This window comes from Sturnira hondurensis, unplaced genomic scaffold (assembly GCF_014824575.4).
Source record: "Sturnira hondurensis isolate 20B ecotype Veracruz unplaced genomic scaffold, ASM1482457v3 Scaffold0024822, whole genome shotgun sequence".
Lineage (NCBI taxonomy): Eukaryota > Metazoa > Chordata > Mammalia > Chiroptera > Phyllostomidae > Sturnira > Sturnira hondurensis.
Window position 1 is genome coordinate 6,137,652 of NW_028097453.1, and position 19,958 is coordinate 6,157,609.

Genomic DNA, 19,958 nt, shown 5'->3' on the forward strand with positions numbered 1-19,958 from the left:
AGACCTTGTGCCCATCACCCACCATGTGCCCCACACTCAGGAAATGTCTGCTGGGGGCGGGGGCGAGCTGGAACGAGGATCTCCTGACCCCCTGGTCCAGGGTTGGGTGAGCCACTGAAAGAAGAGAAATGCAATGGGAAGGTAACACCAGAGAAATTTAGAGGACTGCGGGGCACTGGTTTTTCCAACTCTTTTGGATCTATATTTATAGCAAAAAAATGTTTACATCATAAACCACACACATACACACACAGCTGCAACCAATTAAATTGCATTGTAAAACAATGGGTTTTCAGCTACAGTTAGAAAACCACTGTGTAGGATATGGAACCAATAAAGGAAGAATGGAAGGAACGGAAACTACCAGTGCCGGGAAGCACTGCTGAACGAGTGTGTTGAGACGGTCCGCTGTCCACTCCTGGTAGTCTTGACCAGTGACTCTCACTAGTCCTCCCCGACTAAGTTAATTCTTTCAGACAACAAATACTTCTTTGATTCTTATTACGTACCAGTGCTGAGCCAGGCACAGAAGGATACAAAAAAAATGAGAAATCCTAAAAAACTCTGACTTCCCTCTTGACATCTCCTTTTATACATCTCTCAACACCAAATTTAAGTGATCCCAAAGTACTTAACTGTACTTAAACTTAATTTAACTGCACTTCCAAAGTTCCTCTGAATGTAATCTTCACCAGTCTTCCCTATATCCACAATATTTTTGTTAGATAGATATGGGTCTCGAGGTCTGGGCCAATTCTTCCTAAATCCGAGCCTTGATACATGTTAGAACGCAGCAGTGTTTTGCAGGCTGGCGGTAAACAGGCAGAGCTCCGGAGGAGCCCACCTGCTAAGTGCAGCCAACTGAAATCAACCTGTAACTGGCCAAGCGGTGTCCATCAGCAAAGGGCCAAGCCTCCCTTTGGAGAGGGGAAGCTTTGGACATGAATGCGCGGTCTCCTCTACTTGCTGAAAGTGAGTAAGACGACCTTCCAATAGCCATGTCTCATCTCTGAATAGAGCACCCCCGAGTTTGGTAACATTTTCATCAGTTTCTCTGGCCAGAACTTTGGAGTCACTCCTGATACCTTCTTCCCCCTCAGTCCTCACCCCTCCCATCAGCATCATTCGGCCGATTCTTCCTCCCTAACACACTTGCAACCTGGACACTTCAGCGGCCTCCTAACTGGTCTCCTCACTTCCACGTTTGCCTCCTGCCCCTACCCCAATGTATCCTTCATTCAGCAGCAAGAAAACAAATGTATAAACTCAAATTGTGTCACTCTCTCTTTCAAAAGCCTTACTGGCTTCCCGTTTCCTATGAAGTAAAAATGCAAACTTTTTCTGAGCAGAGACATACCAGTCCCTACAGACCTGGCCCCTGACCTCCTCTCTCTTCTCAGGCTCTGTGTTCCAGGGCCTCTTCACTCTCCTTCCATCAGGATGGCATCTCCCCTTCCTGCCTCGGAATCTTGGCACATGGCGTTTCCTCCCCCTGAATGTTTCCCCTCCGCTTTCTGGTTGGCTCTTTTGGTCTTTCAGTTTACCTCCAAATCCTTAATCTAAAGCATTTTCCCCTGCAATTCTCTCTGATTTAAAACAACGATCGTGTTTAATTTTTGCTCCTTGCCTGCCTTCTTCATTCAAATTCTGTGATAGCGGGGAAATCTGTTTCATTCACCAAGATACATTCAATCGTAGATTTGGTACATAATAGACAAATAGTCAAATATTTGCGGAATGCATAAAAGTAAAGCATTTCCTAGTGCTTATCACTTGACTTAGCCGAAGCTGCGTACCAGCTGTAGTAGAACCTAACATTTTTCTCTACACTGACCACAAACCAAGTTTAAAAACTAATTTAGCCCTGTCCTAAGCCACAAAGTGAGGGAGACTGCAAGTTAGTATTCCAATTTTATTTTTAATGCGCATTAAATTAAATATATATTTAACAAAATAGAGATTTTTATCCATAAACCACCTCAAATTACCTTGTGAGAAATGAATGAATGAGCAGGGGTGACTTCTGACGACTGGGCCGCCTTCTGAGGTACACAGCGAGCCCTGGACTAACTACCAGGGGAGCCGACGGTGGTTTCCGCTCTGGCTGGTGGCAGAGCCACGGGTGGGTTGCTTGGCTTCCACTTCCCACTGACACCGCAGAGGTACTACCAGCTGTTCGCCGGTCTCACGTGAAGGTGTGAGGATGTAACGGGAAAGTGGTTGTGAAATCCATCTTGCTGTGCTGTCTACACGTGAGATCTTGTTGATACAATGATTTATTTTAGAAATGGTCACCACTACTACTACTGTTTATCCCTTGCACTCAGTCATATTTGCTCATTGCGTGACAGAACAGGAGAGATTGTACATTAGTCTCTGCCATGGTCGTGAAGACTAGTATAATGGAGTAGTCCAAGTACCCTTGACCACTGATTTTCCTTTCATTCTCCCCTTACTCGCTTAACTGTTAGCTTATCTTGATTAATTATATTTCACTTAGTGGAAAATCTGCTCATAATTTGCAGCCGCATTCACAGCAACATTATTCATGACCCGTGTGCCGGTTGAATGGACAACAAAATGTGGATTGTGCATACGATGGAATACTAGTCAGCCCTGAAAAGGAACGGCAGTCTCACACCTGCTAACACATGGATGCATCTTGAAGACATGCAAAGTCACAAAAGCCAGCCATAAAAAAACAGATGCCTTATGATTCCACGTACGCGAGGCACCCAGAGTTGTCCGGCTCACAGGAATGGAAAGTAGGACGGTGGGTGGCAGGGGCCGAGGGCAGGGAGTGGGGAGGTGTCGTTCTCCCGGGTCTAGCATTTCAGTGTGTGGGATGAAGAGTTGTGGAGACTGGCCGATTGTCCAGCAACGTGAACCCCTTCAACACTACTAACTGCACACTTAGAAATAGTTAAGATGGTGCATTTTATGTGTTCTTACCACAATAAAAATGAACAATCAAAACCCCAATCATAGAAGTTTCTAGCTCTTTCATGCTTCCATGAAAAACTCCAACATTCACCATAACTGAATAGAATTTTGAAACGAATAACCTAAACAACCTAATAATTAATCATTATTTCAATATTATTTAGTAACATTAATTAACAATAGTTAAACTTAACTGGACAGTTACTCTATGCCAGGTAGTGGGCTAAGCATTTCATATTTACTGTTTCATTTAATCTTTACTACAGCTTTCTAAGGTAGGTGCCATCAACAATGCTAACTTGACAAAGCGCAGACTGATGAGCCACAGGTTAGGCCACCTGTCCGAGATGCCACAGCCAGCAAGCAGCAGAATCGGGGGAAGAGCCCGGGCAGTCGGGCTGGGATCAGTGCCTCTAACCTCTAGCATCTCGCCTGATGGCTGCTCCTCATTGGCTGAGCCTGGCTTCATTTCTGTCTCTGCTCCTCCACTGACACCCGTGCCCCGGAACTCCGAACTAGCTTCCTGCTTGCCCTGCAGTTCTCCTGCTGACCCAGTGTCCTAGTCTGCACCCCAGGCCTCTCATTTTCTGCTGCTGAACCCCAGTTTCCTCAGCTTGGGATATCAGTGTTCCCCAGTGACTACCCCCCACTTCCCGGCCAGCTGCCTGTGCCCTGGGGCAGAAAAGACCTGGGGGCAATACTGCGGTATCTCTGAATGCCTCGGCTTTTCTTTGAAAACAGAACTCCAAGTTTCCGATCTCAGAGGTAGATATATCCGGGCCCTGGAGCCCAGTCCCAAAGCAACAGCGCCCTGACCTTCTGTCCCCTCAGTTACTAGCCTGGACTTGCCCTTCTCTGCTGGGCGGCTCTGTCCCCCTCTAGGGCCATGGAGGCTCAGGGCATTAGCCTCAGGCTGCTCTCTCTCCCATCTGTTCATTCAGACGCCATCCTTTATAACCCTGAACTCTATACCCACTTCTCCTGCTCCGACATATCTCATCTTCCCTTCTTTGGGTGAGAAATGCCTCCAAAGCTCCTATTTTGGCACAATAACCCCTAGACTGTTTTTATAATCCCAATGTAGCACTTCTTTGCAATAGCTCGATATTCCTAAATTTTGTTCCGAGTCGTTATTTTACATTTATAAATATCAGGTTGTATTAATTGGCTCCAGCTTTACGAATGTTCCTTCAGAGGTTATTTTCTGCTATTTTGATAGTGGTTTCTAACCCTGGAGCACCCAGGCCCTGATGTGGGCCGTGTTCTGCAAGCTTCCCTAAAGGGCTGATGTGGAAGGAAAAAGATACGCAGACCCTGGGCCTTGCCGGGCCTCGCTGGATTCTTTGAAGATTGCACGGGCAGTAATAGCTTCAAAGAATTTCAACAAGTTCCTCAGACATGACCTTCCCTTTCCCCAAACCACGCTGGCCAGGCTTGCCTTAATCAAGCTGTGCTTTTCTAAGCATCCTTTCACTTGACCTCCTGCAGCAGTTTTTAATACTTTCCCCACAAGTGAAGTTAAACTAACTGGCCTGTAATTTCCTGGTGTGTCCCTGAGCTCCATGAAATAACAGCATTAGGTTGGCTGAATTCCAATTCGTCCTGATTTTTTTTTTGTTTTGTTTTAAAACGCAGGATTGAAAAGGCCAGAGAATGCTTTCTGTCTCCCTTTTCCTCCGTTTCTTCCATGACATATTGCTCCTTCTGTTCCCAGTAGATCTGCCATTTTAATAACTTCAAACCTCTTAAATGTTTTCCCATATTATTTGTTTCCATCTCTGAAGCACGAGTTTCTCCTTTCTCATTTTGACAACAGCCACCCCCCAAAATAAGGGCTTACAATTGTATTGAATAGGCTTTTAACATAAGGCACTGTTTAAGAAATCAGTGTTCTATCAGTAATCCGAAAAAGGGCAGCAACTAGATTATAATCAATTCTGTGTTCTGACTTGTGGGTTATTGTGGATATGTGTGGGGAAAGAGCTGAGAAATACGTCTACACATCCATTAAGAGAGACCAAAAATGGAACTATTACATCTGGGGACTCTAATCCAATATACTAGCAAAGTGTCTCAGAAATGCGGTGAAACTAATTAGATCTGATGATATTAAATGTGCATCCTGAGTCTTTTTTTAACCGCGTTTGATCCATTATTCTCAAATCTAATAACAAAAAGCTTTCCACATTTAATGATCTCTCGATAGAAAGGCCCACAGAAATACTTTAATTAAAATATATCAGTTAAAAGTAAAGTTTTATGTTTTACTGGTAGAAGTAATGAGGAAAACGAATACTGATTTGCATTTGTACAACTGTATTATGTCACATGAGCTTCAGGGTCGCACAACTGCGTTGTTGTTCTTCATAAGTGAGCCTCCGACCAGGGCATAAAACCTCTGTATCACAGGCCCTTTTCGTTTCAGCAGGCTTTCGGCCTTTTGTTTTTGCGGTGACCTAATCTGTCTTTTCTGAATGAGTCACAAACAGGCAGGCACACCCCAGTGCGCGTGTGGATGGCGGCCTTCCAGGTAGGGAGGCACAATGTCACCATTGTGAAATGAGACAACCGTGGAGTGGAATCTAAAACGCTTGAGAAAGCTGAATTTGACTCCAGGTAAGTGGGATAAACAAAGCCCTGCCGAGTTGGTAGGTTTTTTTTTCCTTCTAATTTATCAAAGGCACAATGTCCAAGACCAAATCCGTATGTAGCTCTTCTAAGGCTCATTTACTGGGCATCAGATGTAATCACAGGTGGGACAGCCTGTGCGTGTGGTGTGCACACAGTCATCCCCCACGGGGCCGCCGCCGTCGGCTGTGAGTGACCCTCGGCATTTCCCTTCTCCAGTTCTGGTCGGACTGCGTACACCTATCACGAGCTGGTCAGATGCTCCGCTTGGGCCGTAAAACACAGACAGACAGACAGACAAATATTCGTGTATACTTGGCAAATACATTTATGTTCTAGGCATGAACCTTAAGGCATGTATTTTCCGCAGTGTTTGAAGTATTTGCTCATAGATTTCCATCTCCAGGATTTTAAAGTTAAAATCAAAACAGGCACAGCATTTACCTTTCCTATTTACGATATTTGGTACCATGCAACTACAAGTTTAGTGGGCATTCATCATTCTCCCACTGCTATGTCTTAGCTCGAAGGAACGCCCCTCCCCCATCCGAGTGCCCAGACCTACCCCTCCGGGAATGAACAGCCTTGAGGCCAGTGAAATAGCACAGGGTTTGTGGTTAAGTGGAAAAACTTGAGGCAATGTATTTAACTACGGTTAAATCCAAGTTCTTCAAGTTTCTAATTAGCAGACTTTCTACCTTCCCTTGCTTCCATTTCCCTATCTGTAAAATGAAGATATTTATATTTCCTTTTAGAAGTGTTTATGGGTTAGTTGGGATAATGTCTTTAAAAGATTAAAATGATCAGGACCCCTTTCCTTGCCCTCCCAACACCGCCTTCTCCACCAAGCTCTCCCGCACGCTCGCCCAGCGCTAACTCTCGGCAATCTCGCCTGCCCTGGAACGCCTGCCGCACGGCCTCTGTCCCTCGGGACTTCACGGGTTATTTGCTGCCCTGGGTTATTCACTCACTGAACAAACACTGGTTGAATACCTACTATGTATCAGGCTTACATTTTTTCCTTTTGTTTTTTCTTAACTAGTCCTTAAACTTCTTGAGCTTACGGTCTTTATAATATTCATATCCCCCCCTCCATTACATAGATGGTGTTTGACTCTAGTGTTTGAACAAGAATATTCTTGTTCCGTTTTTGGTAAAATACCACTATTGGGTCAAACTGACCACTGTGTATGTAATACAGGCTGTCTCTGTATCCATTTTTGTGCACATGCATGTTCTCAAAAAGGATTACATGCTGGAGGTTGTACTTACATGTAATGCCAGTGCCTAAGATCACCACTATCTCCATTCTCATTAAGTAGTAATGGTATAGTAAAGCAATAGCTAACATTCCTGAGACCAAGGGAGATTATTCTCTTTTGATTTCCCCTCGAGTCCCGAGAGTGGTGCTTGCAGGAACCAACCATGGTTTCCAAAGAGCGAAAGGGAGTGAGCGACTGTAGCTCACTGTGTCTCCACAGAATTACATGAGCACAGATCTAGGCAGGCTTTCAAAGAACTCCGATTTGTAAATAAAGACTCTCATATATATACAATATCATGGCTAGATGAAATCCTAAAGTTTAAGGGGAAATTACCCAATTTCAGAAAGGAGGCTGTGTATACGCAGCACCAAGCCATCCAAACGAAAGCTTGAGCAAACCATTTAGGAATGCGGTCTTTGCTGGCCCAGACGTTTCATGTCGTTTTTGGAAATAAGTAATGTGGTTCTGACACTATTTTACTACTCGTGGATGAACTGTTCTATAGTGGAGTTTCACTCTAATTTGCTATTCCTCTTAATTGGCCGCAGGCTAGGAAACCAGAAAGCCAAACTGGTTAGAACTGTGTTTAAAGTAAGAATGGCTAGGTTCAGACCTAGGCCAATGAGAGTCTCTTACAAGCAGAAGTAAATGGAAGTGCACGGCTTTTATAACATCTATTTTGAGCTCTCTCTGCAAAGTGGAGGTCTAAAAGGAAACAATGCGGTGAATTTCCCATGTAACATAAGCAACTTTGTTAGGGTATCTTTCTTTCCCATTGCAGCTTCCTTTGAGAAAGAAAATACAAGACTTCCCAAACAGGCTCCCGAGGAGTCCACCTGGGCAACTTGAAGCAGAAACAAACTCACGAGCAGACTGTGCACGTGCCTTCCAAGTCCAGAGATGTCAGAAAAGCTTCGTTTCTAGACCTCCACCAAGGTCGCCACCCACGGCTACCTCAGGGCTTGCAGGAGGCACTGCCCACAGCTTTCAATTCATCTGCAATGAGGTGCCAGGCAATAGAGGTCCTGACCAGGTCCTACGTGTGGAGGACTATTGACTATCGCAGACGTGCCCCTCTCTCCAACCTGCATTCTGTCTTTGACTGATCTGCCCAAGAGCCCGAATTTGATTTTGTTCTTTACACGTTTTTGCCACAGTGACCGATGTTAATGCACATCTGCCACACCCACAGTCCACTTTCTATGGTGCTGCTCTCCCTGCCTTCCCTCTTCTTCTGGGACCATTCAAAACAGAAGGGGTATGGAAGGGGCGTGGGAGGCGGACCGCCCCAAGCTCCACTGGAAGAATGTGGCCGAGTCTGGTGTGAAATGGACTTCCCCGAGTACGGGATAGGCAACCCAGAGTCACAGTGCATATTGGACAGACATGGCTAATCTTCTTTTCTTTCTTTCTTTTTTCCTGAATTTGTAACACTGGCTATCCCACATTCAAGTCAAAAGCCTATCCAGATCAGACTTCAAAACTGGCCTGCCGTCATCTTTGATTTTTACCGAACATTTTGAAGAAGAAAGAGTCCATTGGGGGGCTAACCGATCCCAGGCCTGAAAACTGGACATGGGTTTCTATGGCTACTTCAGAAGAAAACTTCCAATAATTTAAATCCAGGTATCACCTAATGCTTTGACTGGCGCGCACACACGCTGAACATTTAACAAAAGATAGTAGGCATGTTATTTAACTCTAAAAGCACAGAATGAGTTTTCAATGACAGAGTAGCAAGAGTTAGTGCTATAAAATCCACAGCATCGTCAATCATAAGTAGATCCAGTGGCACTTGTTCAGGTAGTAAGTACTTGGGCAACACCAAAGAGGCCATTATGAAGCCATCCAAGGCCCGAGACATATAAAAACTTTATTAGTCACCACCGAAATAAAGTGCATACAAGTTAGTCTTTCGAAGATCCAAAAATCCTTATGTTTTTGGTCTGCACAGCCATAAAACAGTGCCTGACAAATTTTAAGTGATATTCTAATTAATCCCTGGATTTCTTAACAAGTTCTTGTCAGCTGTAAGTTAGGCCCCTTGAACAAGGCGAGGTGAGAGGAAAGCCTCTCATATGAGCACGGAGCTCCCCCAGTCCTCTGCACAAACCCAGGTCCTCCACCCCAGACGGTGGCGCTAAGCACCTGCTAGAAGTGGAAGGACCGTTAACCTGAAGATCATTGTCATCTCACTGATGAAAGTAGGATGTGGAATGTGCACAACATTCACAGACAGACAGAAAATTATTTCAGCTGAGGCTCTGTCTTGTCCAGGAAACACTTTGGGGGCATTTTTACATTGTTCCTCTGGTGAAAGTAATACTTTTTAATATATTAATAATACGACCCCCTTTAATACTATCACATAGTCAACAACTACCATGAAAAAGTGTGCAGCCTTGCATAGAAAAACTTCTGATTCATGCTCTTCCCCTGGACACGGTAATAGTAGAGACAATCCAGGACCAGTTTGCTCCTAGAGAGAAACTTAATTAAAAGTGGGGGCAGATTTTTTAAGTGCCCATCACCAGGAACAAACAGTTCCAATGAGAAACGGGAATTTACTCTTAAAGAACAAATTACATTTTCTGCCCTGGCTGGTGTAGCTCAGTGGATTGAGCGTGGGCCTGCGACGCAGACGATCGCCGGTTCGATTCCCAGTCAGGGCACATGCCTGGGTTGCAAGCCAGTTCCCTGCAGGTCAACTCCCAGCAGGGGACGCACGAAAGGCAACCATACATTGATGTTTCTCTCCCTCTCTCCTTCCCTTCCCCTCTAAAGATAAATAAATAAAATCTTTAAAAAAAAGAACAAATTACATTTTCTAAAGCAAAAATTTCTTCAATAAAGACGTTCACTTACCTCATGATATAAGGGAGCGCTACTGCCCATGGGGTTCTTTGCCTTCTTAGAGGTGGTTCCAAATAGTGCATTCGCTTCATCAATCTGAAAGAAAAGTACATTGATCTCTAAGGAGAAAGAAAGGCGTATCTCAAGAATACTTGGGTATATGCAACATTAAAATACTCACGTGACTCAGGAACCCAGCAAGGAAGCGCTACGCATGGACAGGGTGAAATGTCTAGAATCGCTGTGGCCAGCGCCCCACCCTCACTGCATGAGCAGGTGCCGCTGGACAGGACCCAGCTGGGTCGCTGGCCTCTCTGACCTCTGACCTCTGACCTCTGACAGCTACAGTTCTCTGCATACTTACTTCTTTTTTTTCTAGTCAGGCTTCCCTGAAACATCAAATAGTTTCGTTTTTTATTTCGTTGAGTTGTCTCTCATGAAATAATTCCGCAGGGAGCCTGGCATGGCTTCAGAATTTTTGCTTGAGCAAATGAATGTTGAGTGAGCAACATTTGAGGGCAAAATATAATTCTTTTGGATTAAACGATTCAACTTAGTCTAGCTAAGTATTTAAAAGAATCCACCCAAATTTACTAAGTACCCCAAGAATATGACAGTTTTATACATTATTTTATCTTATTATTTTAAGAAAAGAATCTTCCAGGGGCTTGGGAGTGGGAGGGACAGGTACCTGGCAGAGAACATCTCTCCACGATATCAGACTGAAGAGCTTCCGCTGCGGGGCCTGGACCGCGAGGGTGAGGGCTCGAATGAGAAGATCGTCCTCAACCTGGTTTCCAACAACAAAAGCGATGGAGCCCTTCCAGTCGTTCTGTGACAAAACCGTAAGGAATTACACTCCTAATACTCCTGGCTAGGTCACTGTGTGTCAAAGGCTTCTGCTGAAAAATAGGAGAATTTCCCCTGTAAACCTTGCCTGAAAACAGTTGACCCTATGCGGGTTCCTCATTCACGTAGCCGCTAGGCGGCAGTATTGTGCCAAATTTCATGCAGCTTGACCAAAAAGCTGTTTTCTTGAGAAAGTAGGCCTTTCATAAGGAATTTTTAAAAATGACACCCTTTGACTAGAATGCTGTCCAAGAATAATTTGATGTAGAAAATCAATAGTTCATTCACATTTTTCAAGATATACGTTAAGATATAATCATAAAAGCAGAAATCTTTGTTTTGTTCCCTGATACACCCCAAGAGTCTAAATAGTGCTAGGAATACAGTAGGAGCTCAAGAATTATTGGTTACATGTTAGGTAATGCTGATTGGTTGCCAAATGGGATTTTATAGTAAGTAAAAAACACAGTCCTTGAAGTTTTTGTAAAGCACAGAACTAGTAGAATATGTCTTTTCCTCCTAATGCAACAAAAGAATGTCATTGTTAATTTGCAAACGAGTTCTTTCCACTCCCAAGACATAGGCTAAAATACGAAACTGGGACACGAAATTTTGCATCAAATAATTAAAAGAAAAGTTACTAAAGATAATATTCTTATTCAGTAATCCCTTTCCCTCTATTATAATTGTAGTTTCTGCTGGGAAGGAGCAACTCTGTGGAGGAGATTAAGAATGGGATTTACTGGGTTACCTACCATAGATCCAACCTGCAAACCAGGTCTGGTGCTTTTGAACACCCCTGGTCTGTGGGGAGATGGGCCGAGCAGACAAGATGCAGACATGAGAAGGAGAGGGAAGGCACTCTAGCCACGGGAGCTCTCTAGGCCTTAGTTTCCCCATTCATGAAATAAAGGGATTGAACGGGCAATACGTTTCCCTCCAGCTTCACTCTAGAGATTTGATTCAAAAAGCGTGTAACACCCCTTGGTGGATTCCAAAACAACGTCTAAGATGATTTGACAAGATTTTACCCAAATTTAATGAAATGCAAAACTTCCCATGGTTCTCTCTGGCCTCCATCCACTTCATCGTCAGAGTAATGACAGAACTGGGGTGCAGAAGAGAAAAGATCTCGGCGCCAGTGCTGTCTCACCACCATGTAGTCATGACCTCTCTCCACGGAAACTCCCCAACAACCTAACAAACCCCACCAATTTCCAATGCTCTCACCGAAAGAAAAACCGCACGTAAAAGCACAAAACTGTGTACTTGACTGACCAAGAGCAAATGCGGGGGTGCCCTCGTGTGGGGGTGTGGCTGCTTCCCCTCTGTCACGGTGAGTTTTTTTACTGCTGTTGTTGTTTGCAAATACACCCTCGGAAGACGGAGCCCCTGCATTTTGAGTATTTTGATTCTGAAAAGCAGGTGTGACATCTATACGGTATGCGTCAGAAAAACATCCATTATCACAGTGAACTCTCCTGCACTGGAAGCTTCCCCCTCGTCTGCCCCACAGCCACACACATAGGCAGCCGTCATCATCACGGAAGGAGGAAAATCTCACTCATTCTCACCGTGCAGTGCACATGCTTTCTGGACAGGCAGTTCCTTGGCGTCCCGGTCAGTCACACTTCCCGACACTGAAGATTTTAATGACCACGTCTCTCTCTAACCCTACTCCCCACTGCCAATTCCTTGCCAATATGTGAGAGTTAATGGTAGCCTGAAAAGGCTGCCTCTCTGCTCTGTTGAAGACAATTCAGAAAAAGGGTGCTGTGGTCCAGCTTCTACCCGTCAGTGCCGGGTGTCAAAGGCAGGTGCTGACTATTTCAGACCGGAAAGAAAAGGAGGAGGAAGGAACTAACAATTATTGAAAAATGCCATGTGCCAGGCATATGTTATCTCATTAAATCCCCAAGTAATCTCTTTAAATAGGTGCATTAATACTTTATAGATGGAAAAACAGAGACCCTACGAAGTTAAAAATCTTGTTAAAAGTCATTTTGGCAAAAACCGCAGGGAGACCACATACTGGCTTGCAATTTTGTGATCATTTCAGAACAATTTTGAGAGCAAGCCTTTGGGGTCAGAATGCCTTTCTGTAATCCTTAAATTGCATCTAATGCCTACCTCAGCCACAGTAAACGTAATAGATGAAGATTTATATCACACACTGAAGTGTATAAAGCCTTCAGAAACAGATTATGTACTAAATCCTTAAAACACCCTAAGATTGCTTTTTCATAAATGATAGTTTTACAAAGACTCAGAGAGGTTAGGGAATTTCCCAAGGTTCCTTCTCTCAAAGCCCAGTCGTCTTGTTACTTTGCCCGAGAACAGTTGTTAATAGGAGACCTGGTCCTCCGACACATGGCGGTCACCGACACATGGCGGTCACCGTGAGGCACTTCCCCTGGGCTAGAGCGGGTCTCGAGGTGTTCAGGTTCTGCGTTTTGCCTGAGCCCTGCTGGGGAGCTAGACTCTGTCCATTGGAAGGGCTATGAAGACGTCCGCTGAGGCTCAGTTTCCCATCTGCACCCTCTAGCCCATCAAATTCCGGCTGCAGAAATCAGATTTATTTGTCCCCTGGAGGACTCCGTTGGAGTGCCGAGTTGGTGTCTCACCCCCTGGCCGGAAAGGACTGGCCGGACAGAACAACGCAAACCGCACCGTCTTCGGAGAAGGGCGCACTCAGGGGCCTCCGGCACTAGGGGGCAGCGCGACGCCAGGAAACACCGGCGGCTCGATTCAGGACGAGCCGGTGAGCAGTTTCCTGTGTCTGATGAGATGACGCTCTGCAAATGTAATTTCTGACCCTTTCGCTTACTAGTTTGGGATAAATATAGAGTCCAAATCTCTACCAACTGGCAGCAGTTTCAGAAATAGAAAAATCTTTGGGAAAAAAAATGAAACACGAAGTAGATGTTGGCAAAAGACTATTAAAAATACCCCTCCACTCATACCCTGCGGACACACAGTTGAAGTCCTAAAATTTGAGTTCTCCGGGCAGCAAGAGACATTCAGTTTGGGGGAAAAAAGAAGGTTGACCGTGGAGGAGAAATGGAGGCAGGGTGTGGACAACGGGATTCATCACACGCCTGAGCCCCGCAGGGCTCCTGCCTGTGGGCGAATTTGTTGAAGACAGCTCAAAAAGTTTGGGCGTAATTAGTAGCATAAGCCCGGAGAAAGAACACATTAATCACTGGAGGAAAACTGCACTGGCGTGCGCAGGGCGAAGGGAGAAGGTTTCGGTCTGGCACGCCCCACACCCCTCAGGACGAAAATCCATCTCCGGGGCCAGCCGCCATCTGCCGCGCTCCGTTGCCGCGTGTCTTGCCCTCTAGTCGTCATCGATAAAGTCACTCAAAGGACGGAGTGAAGTCATGTATGGACACAATCCATTACCTTTTATTTACTTTACCAGTCTCACCTAATTTGAAGCCTGACAGGAGGGCGCCTGACGCCAAACACTTCCATACCAGCCTCCTAAGGCAACAACGTGCTCGTGTAAACGCAGAGAACCCGGCTGTCTCTCTCACCTAAGCCCGCCCCAGCCACAGACACAGGCCAGGTTTATCCCCATTTTTCATACATTGCAAATTCTCCAAATTTCACTTCGGCATTCCTATTTTCTAATACAATTACAGAAACCCTGTCAAAAGCAACTGACAAGCAGCTCTGGGTGACGGGGCTGAGGCTGCTTCCTTCCCGTAGCACCAGTACCAGCTGGTGCGAGGAAGCCAAAGGCCGGACTGGCGCTCGTCCCTCTGCCTCGGCCTGGCCTCGCCCCGGGGCGCCGGAGATGAGAGTCCCACAGTCGTCTGCTCGGGACCCTGATGGGCTGACCCACCTCGCTTTGGAGAAAGAACACGCGTTAAAGCCCCAAGTGAAATCAATGCATTGAAGAAGTCCTGTTTCTTTTCGAGTCATCTAACCCTGCGCAGACAGGCAAGCCTGTCCTTTTCGAGGATGCGCTGCCGAAAGGATGCGCTTCGGGTTGAGTAACTTCGCCACCGGGCAGACAGGGATCGGTGAGCGTCTTTCTCCTTCGCGGTTTTCCCTTCAAAGGGAGTCTTGGATCTCCATCGGAAAAGGGGTGTCAGCGTGCGCTGTCCGCCAGCAGAAGATGTATTTTTATGACACAGAACTGGCTGCTGTTATGATTGTATTTGTTAAAAAGGAATTCTAACTGTAAAATAAGTTGGAAATAGAAGTTTAAAAATGAGTAGATGTTGTTATGAAATAAACAACACCAAATGACCAGAATATAGCACTATTTAATTCCTTTTACTGTCTTTACTAAGTTCTTATTATAGATTCTTATTATAGATTCTTATTATAGATTCTCCTCTAATTATAGACTCATCATGATTCATTGTAAAGACTTATTATAGATTCTCCTCTAATTATAGACTCATCATGATTCATTGTAAAGACTACACCTTAGACCCTGCTGACCCCCGGGGAGACGTATCCAAGGCCCCTGGGGGTCTGAACTGTGCACGGTATCGCACCCTGTATGTACCACATTTCTCCCCGTGCACACACCCATGGTAAAGTTTAATGTGTAAATCGGGCACAGTAAGACATTACCAATGACAATAATAAGACAGAACAGTGTAATACTACACTACAATAAAGGTTATGGGAATGGCTTTGGGGCCGTTATTAAGCAAAATAAGGGGGACTGACCACAAGTACTGGGATCCCGGGACGTCGGTCTGAACCCAGACGTGCCCCCTCAATCGGCTCACGGGCAGGTGGTGTGTCCGGCACGGATGCACTGGCCAAGGGAGGCCTCGGTCCCAGGCAGGGCAGCGTGGGGCCACACGGGGTTTCATGGCGCCACTCAGAATGACGCACAGTTTAAAACTAAGGAATTGTTTCTTTCTGGAATGGTCCATTTCCTGTTTTGGGGCCACGGATGCTCATGGATAAGGGAAACCACAGAAAACAGAAGTGCCGGTGAGGGAGGACTGCTGAAGCCTGATGTGTTATCATCGTTCTGTGGTGAATACTAAATATTTAGGCACTGTCCCATTTTTCTGAAGTAAATTGTAGCTCTTTAGGTCAGAAATTATGTCTTATATGCTTTTGCACCTTGCGGTGCCCGGCGGAGCTCTACACTAAATATCTCTTGGTTGGTATCTAAAAGCAACAGAGCCTAAGCTTGGACACGAGGGTTTTGACCCAGGGAACGGTAAATGCTAGAATGTAGCATGTCAGCTAACCTGTGCAGGAGGAAAACAGACTGTGTCTGACCTGACGTGTTCAAACCAGGCGTCAGTAACAAGGCCCTGGGAGAGTTCAGCCCTGCACCCTTGCCTCTGCTAGGTTTCCCAGGAGTGACTCGGGCAAGTTAACCAGATGCTAGGGGAAGGCAGCAGATCACAGTGGAAAAGCCAGGGACACACAGACACGCTTGCATGGCCTAGAAAACCATCCCTCTCACCTCTTTCCTTCTTCCTTTTTCTCCCCTCCCCCATCAAGACAGACCTTGGTGGCCTCCTCCCTCTTCCCTTCTGCCTGTGGCCTGCAGGCTGCAAATTCTATGATTCCTTTTCTCTTTCAAGGTGCTTTTGAAATTCTTACGAGCTCGATTTTATGGTGGAAGAATATCTGGGCGGTGTGGGAAAGGAGACAGAGTGAAGCTACACCAAAAATCAGTGGTGGAGGTCTAGGGTCGAGGACAGGTCCAGGGGCTGAGCTCGCCATGGTGGGAGTATTTGAACTCCCAAATCAGAGCTTTCCCCTAGCGAGAACAGGCCGTTCCACACTCACCCGCACGCTGCGGCCCCCAACCCAGGGAAGGCCTGTGTGTCCGAGACAGCTGGGGCTGTTTCTGAGAAGATACTGAGGACAAAGCAGAGGCCCTCCACCTACGGCACCCCACACCAGACCACGTGCAGCAGTGCGCTGTGCGAATTGTCTGCTGGTGGTGCTTCGGGTGTGACCCAGCCGGGAGCACTGCCCTTCAGAATGGGCTCCACGAAAAGCAGACGACAAGGCAGAAGAGAGGCCTCTGCGGGAGGGGCAGGGCCCATTCACTGCAGGGCTCTCCTTTCCCACACAGAGTCAGCACCGTGGCCACAGGGGACACGGCTCCCTCGTAATCTGGTGGCCCTTTGGAAAAGCACAGGTTGCTAAGGCATAGTGATTGAGCTGGGTTTGAGAGACGGACTGCCTGGATTTGATTCTTGGTGCACTAGCTGTGTGTCCTGGGGCAAATTACTTAACTTCTCTGTTCTTTGTGTACAAGTGAGGATAATGACAGTACCTAGCTCTTGTGACTGTTACACAAAATGAATAAGAAAGCCTTTCTGAGCACAACATGGAGCGAGCAATAAACACAGCCATTATCTCAAATATCATTGGGGGAGGGGAGCCCCGGTCTTGTTAGTCCAAACAGGGTTGTTTCATACAGCTAGGTCAAGTGTGAGAGCTTTTATGGGTGAATCGAGAAAAACTTCAAATAGAATATCAACAGTTGCATCATGAAAAAGCAAATACTACTTTGAATGACAGTCAACTTGTAAAATAATTTTCTCTCTGATAATGATAAACTTGTTGACTGATACATTCCTAAAATATTTTAGGCATTTGGAAGAGAGGGTAGAGATCATGAGCGCAGGATGTTTCTGATTCTACAGGTACCAACTGTGCAGAGCTCTGGGAGAGGACTCGGGGCATGGCAGGAGGGACGTTGAGGTCATTTTGCTCCTGGTCTATCACAGACACGCACCTATGACACTGAAGGGGTGGCTGTTAGAGCCGGAGGAGAAGTGCAGGGCTGACTGAGGGACACGAGCTCTCAGGATGCCCCACGGAGGACTGGGCACCAGACTGACTTCCATTAGAAACGGGGACCTGTTTACTTGGCTTCGGGGTGAAGGGCGTGGATCAGGTCTTTGTAATTTGGGCTGTGAGTGTCCATCTAGTTAATTTTATAGATCCAGATCTAAAACACACATGTGGGGGGGAGGGGCTAGTTCTTAAAAATGAAAGCGAAGTGACTTAAGTGCACTTCTGACAGAGACCCTTTAGTGCACCCCTCCCCCTGGCCTGCTGCTTGCTGGGCCCCCCAGGACGCCCCACAGGACTTTCCAGAACCTACCATCCCCTTCTCCTGGGCCAAATAAAGTTTACCATCATCCGTTCCTATTCAGTCCAGAGGCTTAGTAGTTGATTTTGGTAACTGGATAAATACACACCAAAGTGTTAGTAAAGTTAAAGAGTAAAAACTTGTAAAAGTATTTTTCCCTTCAAGCTATCGAACTCAAAGGGACATTCTGTCGGGCAGTGGTCTGGGCCGGTGGAAAAGGCCCCCCAGAGTCAGACCACCTAGACAAGTTCCGACTTCCCCCGTGTGCCTGGCATATCGTAGCATTCAATGTATGTTTCTTGACCTTAGCAGCCAAAACTACACAACACAGAGAATTTTTACACACGCTTAGTACAGGTATGCAAACTAGGTACGTGGCATTTTGTCAGCTGCACTCAGGACTTCAGAAGGAACCATGGCTCGGAATTGGGGAGCATCTGAATCGAAGGAGGAGCGTGTGCTCTGATTTGCAGGCAGCTCTGCAGAGTACGACAGTCGCCAGTGAGGACGCAGCAGTCTGACGCAGCAGCAGTCTGGAAGCATCTTTACTGTGCATGCGCACGCTCCCTGGCTGGCTTTCCTCATCTTCATAAATATAAAATGTAATCACTAATTAAAACTACTGGAGTTCGGGTGTAAAGATGAAGAACTCTGAAGTGATATCAAATTCTGCCTCTGTAGTTTCTTATCCAAATAAACTTGGAGTTATCATTGTGACTTAGTTTTCTTGTTTATAAAAGTGGATGTAATAATACAACCTCCCAATGGTGTTTGTAGGGCTCCAATGAACCCTCTAATGAATCTATATTTACATTCATTTTCTAAATTGAAAGCCCCATAGAGAGACTTCCAGTCAAGATGGCGGCATAGGTAAACACGACTCACCCCCTCGCAAAACCACGTCAAAATTACAACTAACATAGAACAACCATCGATGGATCGTGCTTCACAACTTCCTAAATCCTATCAAATAAGCAATAGCCAGCCTCGGCGAGCCTTCATCTCCTGTACCTCTTGCTAAGTGGCCCCAGGGCCAGCACTAGCAGCAGCCAGCCTAGATTCACAGCTTGGCTTTGCCTAGGAGTCTCTAAGCCCAGCACAAGTAGCAGCCATCCCAGACTGCTTTATAGCTCATGCAGGGTGGCCCCAGGCAGAACACAGGTGGAGCTGACCTTGACCTGCACCACCTGGGAAACCCCAGAGCCTGTGCACCCAGTGGACAGCTATAGACCACGTTGGAACACCGCCACCCTGCATTTGCACAGCCGATTCTCCACCAAGGATGGAAGTCCTCACAGCCAGTTCTTGCAGCTAACTGGCCTAGGTAAATCCCTCCCAGTGACCTGCTGACAGCAATCAAGTCTCAACTACAGGAGGAGGGTATGCTCAGTCCACACGAAGGGCACACCTCAAGTATGCAGCTTGGGTGATAGGGGAGGCTGTGCCACTGGACCCTACAGGACACTGACCACATTAGGCCACACTACCAAGACAGGGAGTCACAGCAGCTCTACCGAATGCATAGAAACAAACACAGGGAAGCTGCCAAAATGAGGAGACAAATGACCTGGCCCAAGAACAGATCAAACCTCCAGAAAAAGAACCGAATGAAAGGGAGATAAGTAATCTGTCCTATGCAGAGGTCAAAACACTGGTTATAAGGGTGCTCAAGGAAGTTAGTGAGGACCTCAACAGCATAAAAAAGATCCAGTCAGCAATGAGCTTCCCAGACAAGAAAAAAGTAACTAAAGGAATTCATCATCACCAAGCCATTGTTAATGAAATGTTAAAGGGACTTAATTAAGGAAAAGAAGATCAAAACTCGGAACAATAAAATGGCAGTAAATATACATCTATCAATCAACATCTGAATCTAAAACACAAACTAAGCAAACAAGAAGAACAGAGGCAGAGTTACGGACATGGAGAGTGTTCTGATGGGTGCCAGACGAGGGGCAGTGTACGGGAAGGGGTGAAGAGGCGAGGGGATTAAGAAGTACACATAGGTAGTTACAGAATAGCCAAGGGGATGTAAACTACAGTACAGGAAATGGAGTAGCCCACGAAGTTAGACACCTGATTCCTGGACGTGAACAATGGTGGGGGCGTTGCCTGAGGGCGTGGAGCATGGTGGGTGGAGGGGGGCACAGGGGAAAACCCTGGGATGACTTCAATAACATAATGAATAAAATATAATTAAAAATAAAAAGTTAAAGTCAAAAAAAGTTAAAGCTCCATACAAAGTATTAATATATGCAAAAATATTCTAATTTTCCTCAGAATGTGCTGTGAAAGAATCAAAAGAGCTGGTGACTTCT

At 46.0% G+C, this 19,958-nt stretch overlaps 1 protein-coding gene across 1 annotated transcript in view; it reads right to left on the minus strand.

Annotated features, from left to right (window-relative positions):
- The window catches only part of SPAG17 (sperm associated antigen 17), a 191,490-nt gene that overhangs the window by 156,241 nt on the left and 15,291 nt on the right, over positions 1-19,958 (minus strand). The window contains exons 2-3 of the mRNA XM_037038896.1: positions 10,381-10,521; positions 9,702-9,785 (exon numbers count right to left, since the gene is read on the minus strand). Of these exons, the coding sequence (XP_036894791.1) occupies positions 9,702-9,785; positions 10,381-10,521 (225 nt within the window). The remainder of the gene's footprint in view (positions 1-9,701; positions 9,786-10,380; positions 10,522-19,958) is intronic.